This window comes from Lethenteron reissneri, unplaced genomic scaffold (assembly GCF_015708825.2).
Source record: "Lethenteron reissneri isolate LAM-NWPU_2019-01 unplaced genomic scaffold, ASM1570882v1 scaffold_119, whole genome shotgun sequence".
Classification (NCBI taxonomy): domain Eukaryota; kingdom Metazoa; phylum Chordata; class Hyperoartia; order Petromyzontiformes; family Petromyzontidae; genus Lethenteron; species Lethenteron reissneri.
Genome location: NW_026890882.1, coordinates 9457 through 21482, shown reverse-complemented (window position 1 = coordinate 21482; position 12026 = coordinate 9457). Strand labels below are relative to the sequence as shown.

At 51.0% G+C, this 12026-nt stretch overlaps 1 protein-coding gene across 1 annotated transcript; it reads right to left on the bottom strand.

Annotated features, from left to right (window-relative positions):
• Positions 1-501: 501 nt before the first annotated feature.
• Positions 502-11635, bottom strand: LOC133361664 (dual specificity tyrosine-phosphorylation-regulated kinase 2-like). The gene is made up of 13 exons (XM_061580650.1): positions 11571-11635; positions 11009-11111; positions 10018-10166; positions 9535-9671; positions 7909-8055; positions 6924-7062; positions 6131-6212; positions 5786-5958; positions 5228-5288; positions 4889-5006; positions 4398-4538; positions 2645-2895; positions 502-518 (listed from the first exon to the last, which is right to left on the bottom strand). Exons 3-13 carry the CDS (start codon positions 10138-10140, stop codon positions 502-504), a joined length of 1389 nt encoding a protein of 462 aa, XP_061436634.1. The 5' UTR covers positions 10141-10166; positions 11009-11111; positions 11571-11635.
• Between the last annotated feature and the right edge of the window lie 391 nt (positions 11636-12026).

The following is a 12026-nucleotide window of genomic DNA, read 5'->3' as shown; positions in this document are numbered from 1 at the left end:
TCTTGGGTGAGAACCTCCTTCCCTCAGCCAGAGCATTGAAAATGGGTCGTGGATGGGTATTTCAGCATGACAATGACCCAAAACACACGGCCAAGGCAATAAAGGAGTGGCTCAAGAAGAAGCACATTAAGGTCCTGGAGTGGCCTATCCAGTCTGCAAACCTTAATCCCATAGGAAATCTGTGGAGGGAGCTGAAGGTTCGAGTTGCCAAACGTCAGCCTCAAAACCTTAATGACTTGGAGAAGATCTGCAAAGAGGAGTGGGACAAAATCCCTCCTGAGATGTGTGCAAACCTGGTGGCCAACTACAAGAAACGTCCGACCTCTGTGATTGCCAACAAGGGTTTTACCACCAAGTACTAAGTCATGTTTTGCAGAGGGGTCAAATACTTATTTCCCTCATTAAAATGCAAATCAATTTATAACATTTTTGACATGCGTTTTTCTGGATTTTGTTGTTGTTATTTTGTCTCTCACTGTTCAAATAAACCTACCATTACAATTATAAACTCAACATTTCTTTATCAGTGGGCAAACGTACAAAATCAGCAGGGGATCAAATACTTTTTTCCCTCACTGTAAACCCAAAACCCTATAAAGTATAAACCCTAACACTCTAAACCCCTTTACCCTTAAACCCTTTACCCTGAAAACCCTAACCCTCTAAAACCCTAAACCTCTAAACCCTTCACCCTTTAAACCCCTATACCCCAAATAGCCTAATCCTCTAAACACCTAACCCTCTAAACCCCTTTACCCTTAAAACCCTAACCCTCTAAACCCCTAACTCTCGAATCCCCTCAACCCCTAACACTCTCAAACCATAAACCCTATAACCCTCGAAATCCCTAAACCTCTAAACCCCTTATCCCTGAAATAACCCGAAACCTCTAAATTCTTAACTTTATAAATCCCTAACCCTATAAACCCCTACCCCTTTGTGTGGAATGTGGTGGGGGTGGGATCATGGGGTGGGTGGGTGCAGGGTGTGTGTGGTGTGCGGTGGGTGGTGGGTATCACAGGGGGGTGAATGGGTGCAGGGTGTGTGTGGTGGGTATGGTGATAGTGGTCGTGGTTCACAACGATCCGTGACCACCACCACCACCTCTACTGTGTGGTGGACCGGCCACCACACAGCAGCACGCGTCGGAGGAGTGAACGGATGGTTCTCCCTATGTGGGCCAGACTCCCTCGCTTCCTCTTCTCCTCCTGCATCACCATAACCTGATCCTCTTCCCTTGTCATCTCCTTCTCCTCCACCATCTTCTCCACCAATGTCTCCTCCACCTGCACCACCATCTCCTGCTCCTTCGTCCATACCTCCTCTGTCTCCCCCCTCATCTCCTCTTCTTCCTGCACCACCAGCTCCTCCACCAGGGTCTCCTCCTGCACCACCAGCTCCTCCACCAGGGTCTCCTCCTCCTGCACCACCAGCTCCTCCACCAGGGTCTCCTCCTCCTGCACCACCAGCTCCTCCACCAGGGTCTCCTCCTCCTGCACCACCAGCTCCTCCACCAGGGTCTCCTCCTCCTGCACCACCAGCTCCTCCACCAGGGTCTCCTCCTCCTGCACCACCAGCTCCTCCACCAGGGTCTCCTCCTCCTACACCACCAGCTCCTCCACCAGGGTCTCCTCCTCCTGCACCACCAGCTCCTCCACCAGGGTCTCCTCCTCCTGCACCACCAGCTCCTCCACCAGGGTCTCCTCCTCGTGCACCACCAGCTCCTCCACCAGGGTCTCCTCCTCCTGCACCACCAGCTCCTCCACCAGGGTCTCCTCCTCCTGCACCACCAGCTCCTCCACCAGGGTCTCCTCCTCCTGCACCACCAGCTCCTCCACCAGGGTCTCCTCCTCCTGCACCACCAGCTCCTCCACCAGGGTCTCCTCCTTCTACACCACCAGCTCCTCCACCAGGGTCTCCTCCTCCTGCACCACCAGCTCCTCCACCAGGGTCTCCTCCTCCTGCACCACCAGCTCCTCCACCAGGGTCTCCTCCTCCTGCACCACCAGCTCCTCCACCAGGGTCTCCTCCTCCTGCACCACCAGCTCCTCCACCAGGGTCTCCTCCTCCTGCACCACCAGCTCCTCCACCAGGGTCTCCTCCTCCTGCACCACCAGCTCCTCCACCAGGGTCTCCTCCTCCTGCACCACCAGCTCCTCCACCAGGGTCTCCTCCTCCTGCACCACCAGCTCCTCCACCAGGGTCTCCTCCTCCTGCACCACCAGCTCCTCCACCAGGGTCTCCTCCTCCTGCACCACCAGCTCCTCCACCAGGGTCTCCTCCTCCTGCACCACCAGCTCCTCCACCAGGGTCTCCTCCTCCTGCACCACCAGCTCCTCCACCAGGGTCTCCTCCTCCTGCACCACCAGCTCCTCCACCAGGGTCTCCTCCTCCTGCACCACCAGCTCCTCCACCAGGGTCTCCTCCTCCTGCACCACCAGCTCCTCTACCAGGGTCTCCTCCTCCTGCACCACCAGCTCCTCCACCAGGGTCTCCTCCTCCTGCACCACCAGCTCCTCCACCAGGGTCTCCTCCTCCTGCACCACCAGCTCCTCCACCAGGGTCTCCTCCTCCTGCACCACCAGCTCCTCCACCAGGGTCTCCTCCTCCTGCACCACCAGCTCCTCCACCAGGGTCTCCTCCTCCTGCATCACCAGCTCCTCCACCAGGGTCTCCTCCTCCTGCACCACCAGCTCCTCCACCAGGGTCTCCTCCTCCTGCACCACCAGCTCCTCCACCAGGGTCTCCTCCTCCTGCACCACCAGCTCCTCCACCAGGGTCTCCTCCTCCTGCACCAACAGCTCCTCCACCGGAGTCTCCTCTTCCTCCACAACAACCGTCAGCCATTTAGAGGCCTGGGTGAGCGCGGAGGATGGGGGCAGCGCCGGCTCCGCTCTGTAAAGACACCGTTCCAACTTCCTGCTACAGCAGAGATCGCACTCCCCCCCCCCCCCCACCATCATGCGGAGATAGATTAACCAGGTAAATAACGATGCTGCAGTAACGCAGCATACCTTTGCCCATCGTGGGTCTGGTTACAAAATGGGCATTAGTCTTGCGATATCACACTGGATGAAAGGCTACATGGCAAAGATATGGCTGCTACATTATTTGTCCTCACACAGAAACCAATTCTAAAAATACATCCGTATATAACCGAATGTACACGTGGTGTTTGAACTGTACATGTGTTCGTTTGCAGGCGGCAGGGCTGGAACTCACAGTCAGAAGGACCTGGGTTTGATGCCCAAACTTTGGCCACTTTCTCCGTGTGGAATGTGGAGTGTGTTCTACCCCCCCCCCCCGTTTTATCCTGCATTGGTTTCCAAAATCAGAATAAATTATTTATACTGGATGAAGAGGAATCCGATAAGCTATGAAGCTCTTCTTTCACAGATATGCAGTCGAGGCACAGGGTCAGCAAGTTACAACAACAAACAAAAGAAAATGAGTGCAACGTGTAAAAATGTAAGCAAGTCACAAAATAATTGAGCATACAAGCACAAAGTACGTAAAATCCTGCCAGTTTTTCAACATTAAATACAAACTTGGGCAAGGCAGCAAAACATCAACAAAAACAGCCCCAGACCTCACCAAGACAACACAGTCCCTCAATAAAATTGTACATTAAAATTTAACTTTCATTCCTTGGGGTTTGGCATTTTCCTCCACGTAACCGAACCCTGACACACACGCCACACAACCAGTGTTGGATGGACATCCTCGGCAGTGTTAGAAATTGAACCCCCAAATCACTCAATAGGAATCGCATAGCAGCAGTAGCAAAAGCAAATTTGTTCTGTACTGCAAACAACTTGGCAGGACTCTAATTAAAAAGAGTCTTGAGACTGAGTGAGGCTCATGCTGGCTAAATAAGGGTAGTAGTAATCAATATAGAGCCGGGTACGGTGTACTGGGGAAACCGCCCCGGGCACCGTGCTTCTGGCGGCCCTGTGCTTCGATGTCACGGTGTCAGACGTAATGTCTTTTTAACACGTAGGCTTTCATACCAGATTGGCTCACAAATGATGACATCACATTTATCACTATTTAAGACCGAAACAGGAGTATTTCTCCACAATTATGGCCGTCACCTTATGAGGCTGGTTGCAATCCCCGGCAAAATGTCGTACTCGAATTGTAAATGTGGTGGGTTTACTTTCCAACACACTGGTGTGCTGATCTAGTAACTAATTGTCACATTTTGTTTACATGATACACCTTACTAATTGACTGTGTTGGGTGATGGTGGGTTTAACAACACACGTATATCTACGCGATCTAACCGAAACAAACCTGTATTATTAGTAATACTTCCGGTTTAATTGTGACTTGCCCCGGGCTCCACACCTCCCTATGGACTGTCTTGAACATTTGACAAGCAGATCGTGGCTTACCGTCGCTCAGCAGCTCCAAAACACTGTACACTGCCAGGAGTAGCAGTGGTGGTGGCGTTGCTGGTGGTGCTGGTGGCCGCGGTCCGAAGCCAGCTGTGACCCAGCGCCTGCGCTGGCGTCATGCGACAATCCGGATCCCATCTGTTGAGAGGCACACGGGGGTCACACGCGGCGCACATGGTGAGAGAGGCGTGGTGAGAGCATTGACGTTCCTTCCCTTCTCCCACGAGGTCCAGGAACGCACGGCAGCAGCGGTGGTCGTGGTAGCAGCGAAAATCCTTCAATACGCAGTACTCTAAAAATGCCCTGAGCCTCGCACTGCCGAGTAGAATCTTTAATGAACCTCCAAAGAGGGCGATCTTAACACCGGTGGTACTGGTCATCGGCAGGTTCACTTAGCTCCACATCTTCCTGGTGATCGGAGGAGAGCGATCGTTGATCACCTTGGTGGAGGAAATCCTCATGGGGAGGGGGTGGGGGATGATTCTTACCGCAGGCAGGAGCTGACGAATTCAACAAACTCCAGGTCGTGGCTATTGAGTGCCCCGTGAAGTGACAAGCTCCCTGGCACCCTTCTCTTGACTGGGCAGAACATCATGCCCACACGATCTGCAGGAGACATGCACAGCAGGAGAGACACACAGTCACCAACCACCACTTTGCCTACCTACCCACTTACCCACCCACCCACTCTCCCAGACACCCATTTACCCACCCACACCCAAGGAATTGAAAGTACAAAGAGGCCCCCCCCCATGGCCACCCCAACAGCTCCAGGCCACACCCTAACACTGAATCCGGTCGGTTGCTCACCCCACCCTTCAACTCACCAAAGTAGTGCATTCCATTAGGAGCTGCATCCATCATACATCTTGGAGGCAACCCGAGGATCTGCACATGGTGGAGATAAAGGCAAAGGTCACCCGTGTAGGCGCAGCAGACTGTAGGGGCAAGTGCTTTTAGTAGTGAGTAGAAACAGCAGCAACAGCAGCGGCACCTGTTGAGGGCCAGGACTGTGGCACACACAGAGAGGGGATGGTTGGCCATATTGAAGCAGGTACACACCGCACCAGGTATTCATTTGAGGCTGAGTCGAACTCGGGGATGCCCAGTACCGGTTCAGATAATCCTCACTGATGTTGGCCGTGATTTGGAATCAAACTCGCATTACCGGGTTTGTAGCTGAGCACGCTAACCCCTGCACCACTGCTTCCCCCACACGTACAAGACACACACGTGTACACACATACAACATACGATGGCTGCCATTCGCCAGGTCACCAAGTACCCAATCGACCCCCCCCTCTCCTACCGCCCCCCCCCCAGAGCCTACAACTTCAAGGAAGGAGGGGGGAATCACGAGTGGGTGAACGCCCAGTTGGAAATACCTCCATGCAGCACGGGAGGTGGTCGTCGTGGCTGTCCGACTGGAATAATTCCCTGCCGGTCACCAACTCCGCCACCGTGCAGCCCAGTGCCCACATGTCCACTGCACAGGTCAATCTGTAGCCCAGCAATACCTCCGGAGGTTGGAATGGCCGAGTCCCACCAACATAAAGAGCTGCACAACAACCACAACAACAACAAATATATATGTATGTGTGTTCTCACTATGTCATGAACAGCATCCTTGTCACACACTGTCACATGTACAGACACCAAGAGACTTGCACACACACTGGTACACAGACACACCCACACGCAGAAACTCACACCCAGGTGAGGTTACTCACGTTGACTTTTCACAAAAAAGCTGGTGCCAAAGTCTGTGACCCTGATGGTGCAGGTCACGGTGTCCTTGATTAGAACATTTTCCTAAAGCAAGAGAGGCAGAAGAAATTCACACTCGAAGGTTACGCCAATAGCATTCAGCCACCAGTGGATCAATCACGTACCACAGTACATACTAAACGGTCGTCAACCTTTAGTCAAGTGCAACATTCCCTGTTTTCTGACAGCTGCCACTGGGGGTGCCCCTTTCAAATGCGTCAAGACGAGCGATGTTCGTCGAGGCTCATCACATGTAAAGCTCTCTGAAGCACCATCTAAGTAAAGGGTGCGGCTCTATAGACAACTTATCCTAGTTGCTCACAGCTGCCCGTTAACGAGTTACGAACCAAAAACCACACTCGAGGGCGCACGGATTTAGTGACGATTTGGGAAGTTTTCTATTCACAACATGGAAGCCGACAATGGGCACCTGTCAGTTCAAACGCGTGTTTGTCACGTTTTGAAAATCATTATTTTCAGCTCCGGTTTGTGTTTCCCAAAGTTTGTGGCAACGCTGTGATCTACATTGCTGGTTTTCTCTGTGGTGAGTCCCCCAATAGCGACACGACTCTACACGACAGTTTAATTCATACCGGATCATCACCAGAGGTAACATGACCCTGTCTCCTTCCAGATAGACGGACAGAGCTAACACATCGACCCTGTGACCAACGTGGGCGGTTTTCTCTATGGTCCTAGTCCCCAATAATGACACAACTCCGGAACAAAGTCGCGCTGAATGCTGTGTCCACTCACTGGCTTGATGTCCGCATGGATGATGCTCCTGGCCTTGGTGTGGCAAAGGAACTTGAGGATGCCCCTGGTGTAAGTTTTCATCATCCCCATGTGCAATTGCCGGAGCCCCGCTTCCTTAATCACATCATGGAGGCTCTCCCTGTGAAAGAGGCAGCAGCAACAACAACAATTACAACAATGACGCAGTGTCAGTGTCATACCCTGCAATACTGCGTGGATTATGATAACGACAAAATTAATATTCTATTTGCACATTCACGACTAATATGAGTCATAGCTCCGTGTGGGTTTAGGTCATTGGTTTGCTGATAAACCGAAGCAGCTAGCACATCTGACCACTTGCTTTCATTGGCTGTTTCCGGGTGGTGGAGTTATCTATTAGGAGATACAAACTCCACGCAGAAAGGCGTCCGTGTGAGAATCAAACTCAGGGATTTTCACCGAGGGGCACAAGTGTCACCACTGTGCTGCAGCCAACCTGCTGATCGAGTGGAGGCGTGGCTACATAAAAGTGGGCGGCGCTGATTGAGAAAAGAGGAGTGGCCTCTAGTGCACCTGGGCACATGACAGCTCCACAGTATCGCAATGCGAGGTTGGCACGGGAATCCCAGAAGTAACATCTAGCCCCGGTGGTGTGATGTTATCACCCCCCCTGGTGTGGAAGAGATCGGGGCTTTGATCATGACCCTGACGCATGTTTATTCTGAGTTTGCATGTTCTCCCCCTGGTCACGTGGATTTTTCTCCGGGTCCTCTGGTTTTTCCATCTACATTTAGAAACATGTGTTTAGAGTATTTAGCTGCCATACATTTCCACATCAGCCACTTTTTTGAGCTATCATTTGTAGCCAGGCCGCTTGTGAAAAATAACTAATCGGACAGTGGGCTTTACCTGCTAAATAAAATAGTTTTTGTTTAGCTAATGAAGTTAACCACGCCAAGGGGGGGGGGGGGGGGTGGGGGCGGTGGGAACACATGGTACGTACTTCAACAGCTCCAGGACAATGCAGTGGTGTCCTCTGAAGTCAAATTGGTTCAGGACTTTGACGACGTTGTAGTCCTCATCACTGCCCTCGCCCTGAAGTTCCAGAGCCATCTTGATCTCCATTCTCTGAAATGTATCACGCTTGGAGCTGTGCAGAGAAAATCCACAAATGAATCATGACTTAGACTTGCTTAAGGAATGACCAGAAACAAATTATATTCAGAATTAAATAATTATACCTTCCCCAAGTGTAATGTCATTGTAAGTTCCAGTAGCGCGCTCATGGAAGGTTCCAGAAAGGATAGGGAAGAGGATAAAATAAGCAAGGGATAGAGGGGGGTTTGGGGTGCTGCCTTAACGTAGTGATTCCCTAATGTGTGAATTGAGCCGACTCCGAGCATGGCCCCAGCCACACTCAGGATTTCCAGGAGCTGAGCCAAGCCACGGCTGAGCCACTCGTGTATCTTTATCAGCAGCTGAGTGGCTCAAGCCTGAGCCAAACCACGGCTGAGCTGGAGCTGAGCCTGAGTTTTAGAGACTGAGCCATAGCTGATTCGTGACTGAATGTGGCTCTCACAGAGCAAGGCATTATAACGTGGAACATCATGAGATCTCCTTTGCCAATACCAAAATATGAGAATAGATTTTCCCCTTTTTCCTGGCAACAAAACAGGTGTTAAGATGTAAAAAAAAAACTTTAACCTTTACAAGGAATCATGTCTGAATTAACCACAATACTTGTGGTCAGTATGCAAACAAAAAACATACTCTGATAATATATGCATTGTCTTTTAAACTGATTGGTCCACACCAGACAGCTTTCTGTTGAGTCTAGTCTCAAAACGGTGTTAAACCAGAGGACGCCAAAAGGCGTACAGCACAAAAACGAGCACTATCAGAGGAATGAGAGCTCGGGGTGAGCAGCGACATCATGGGACCTCCTTTGCCAGTATATTTTTGGTATTGGCAAAGGAGGTCCCATGATGTAGCTACTATAACGCTGAACACACATGTTATAACATAGAACGCGCCCGTTATGACATGGGACAACCCCATTAAAGCGTGGAACGTGCCTTTTATAGCGTGGAACGTGCCCGTTATAACGTGGAAGGCTCCCGTTATAACGCGGACCGCACCCATTATAATCCGGAATGCATCTGTTGTAATGCAGGAAAGCGCCCATTATAACGTGGAATGTGCCCGCTATGAAACTGCACGGCTGAGCGGTATGATACAGTAGGCGGAATGCGGAATTATAACGTGACGTGACAGCATACCCTCCATTATTGGTCTCTTCATATCACTGTGTGCGTGTATTATAGCTTGAAAAACTTTATCGTTACATTATATACGGGGATATTATGTTTGCTTAATGTGCTTTCCCTTAACGCGGCACTTTCAGGAATGCATCTACCAGGTGAAATGAAGACTTAATGTAATGTAAGAGTGAACTGATCCAGAACAGGGGGAGAACATACAAACTCCACACAGGAGGGCACCCGAGTCAGGAGTCAAACCGGGGACCCTCTGTGAGGCACGAGTTGTCACCACCTCATCACACGGCCGCCCACAGCAAAGGACTGAACAACAACGTCGTCCTTGTGACAACACCGCTCTGAATTCTTACCTCAATGGTGATACCAAGATCTTCACGGCCACCAGGGTGTTCCTCATGTGGTCAAGGCACCGGATCACCTGGCCTTGACCTCCATACCCAATCTTCTTCAGCACCTCATAGCGGTAGTGGAGGTGCTCATGCTGGACCTGCACCAAATTACAATCATTTAGACTGACTATATTTTGGAAATCACAACATGTAAGAAGTGTGAGCATTATTTTACGAAATAATTGTTTTATTAAGTGTTTGGTTTTCTTAAATCTGTAATTGTGGAATGCTCTGATGTCTGCTGGCTGAGACACCCTTAAAAAGCTCATTAGTTCAATAGGCTTAGCTTGTGAAATAAACTTGATTGTGAAGTGTGTGTGCGAGTGCATGTGTGCTGTCTCTGGTTGGTTGGTACTTCAGGTGCAATGACAAGAAGCCACGAACCTCGCGACCGCCGCGCCTGTGACCGTCCCCACGGCGCGGGGGCTTTGTGGCGAGTCTCACCGGAATGTAATGATGTTCGTGGTCGTCGTATCCAGCGTTGTTTGGTCCCCGGGATCTGTTGCGGAGCGCAAAGTACCATACTTCCTGTATGGTGGCAAGCTCCAGCTTCTCCCGGTGGGTCATTTGAGGGCCAAAGAGAACCAGGATTGCTGCAGGCAAGAGAATAACAACAACAGCTGTCATTTGTTTAGATTCCTTTTCAGGAGGTTCCTGCAGATAATTTACAGAGAATGGGGGTGACGCTGCTGCCATTACGTCTGCTGTGTGATGCCAATTTGAGCAATTTGCAGGGGATTTGGATGTTTTGGCCAATACCAGTTATGTCTGTATGTTGAACTTATTTTGCACCGTGCTTCGGCAACCCTGCTAATCAGAAGTGAGGGGGAAGGACAATAAACTAAAAAGTTCGCAAAAATTATAGATTTAAAAGAGTATCGCTCCAGTGGCTTCCTAATGTCGGAAGAGCATTCCAGATGACTGCAGAAGCACATCTGAAAACGTGCGATGCAGTGACCATCTTCGTTCGATGTCCAGCTATATGCAGCTTTGATGACGTCTTAGGTTGCTTGAATTTGACAACGGGGTTAATGAATTAGATAAATATAACACAGATGCCAAGGATTTTATCCTTTCTGGCACAAAAACAGGTGTTAATATGTTCAAACACCAAATAGATACCTTTTGCAAGGCATCACGTCTGCATTTACCACACGTACTTGTGGAAAAATATGCAAACAAACATGCTCCGATAATATATGCATTGTCTTTGATATTGACTGGCCTGCACCAGAGACAGCCTTCTTTATGACCTTGTCTCGCCGGTGTGAGACCAGAGAACGGCAAAAGTCGAACGGTACATCACCCATGCAACATGGCCACCATGAAGTCCCCCATGCATCATGGTCACTGTCACGTCCCCCTTGAAACATGACCGTCGTGATGTCCCACCATTCAGTGTGGCCATCTTGACGTCACTCATTTCTGTTCATACCTTGTGGCGACTTGCTGCGGATGGAGGCGGTGCGCGCTGAGGACAGCGCACTCCACGTGGTGCAAGACTCGCCATTACTCCGAGCCTCTCCAGCTCGGCTGATCTACACACACACACACAAACAGGTCCACCACTCGGGCTTGAGGAGTGAGTGGGACTCGGGCAGGACGAGCCATGGCCAGGATGGACAACAATGGCTGACAATCAAGAATAATAACAGCGACAACCAAGGAACGGAACACATCAGAGAGGAGAGCCGCCAGAGAGATGGTGCGATGAAACCGGCGCTTGGCGGATTATTCCATCACAGGATGTGAGGGGTAGCAGGGTCTCAGGGAGGGAGGCGTTCATCCATCAGTGGATATATAACAGTGCTGTAGATGCTCACGCGTAGACGGGCATGTACACCAACAGGATCTCGGAGAGACACTGATAGACGCACACACACTCAGGCGGGCAAGGAGAAGCACATCCAGGTATACAGGTCACAGGTAGGCACACGCAGAGGGGAGAACACACGTCCACCCATACTTCACCACACAAGTCGAGGAGCCACATGTACCTCCCTGGTAGCAACTTGCAGACGAGGGTGCTCAGAGCTCACGGTGTCTCTCGCGCGGTCCGGGTCTCTGCGTGGAGAGCGGGAGACAGAGGCGAGGGTCACAGAGTCGAAGGGGCGTGACACACCCACGTCCAAACACACGTCACTTCACAATGCGGACTCTCATCATCAACACAGACTCACATCCTCACCAGTCACCCATAATATGAAAAACACAAAAGCAATAACTGCCTTTCCTCAGCATGCTTGGCAAGGCGGTGTTGAATAATCCTTGCCAGGACCTTTCCCGGCACACCGAGGAGTGAGATGCCCCTGTAGTTGTTACAGTCTGTGCGGTCTCCCTTCTTAAAGATGGGGACCACCAGGGCATCCTGCCACCTCACTAACACCACCACCACTAATACCACCAACACCACCATCACTAACACCAGTAACACCACCACTATCACCACTAAT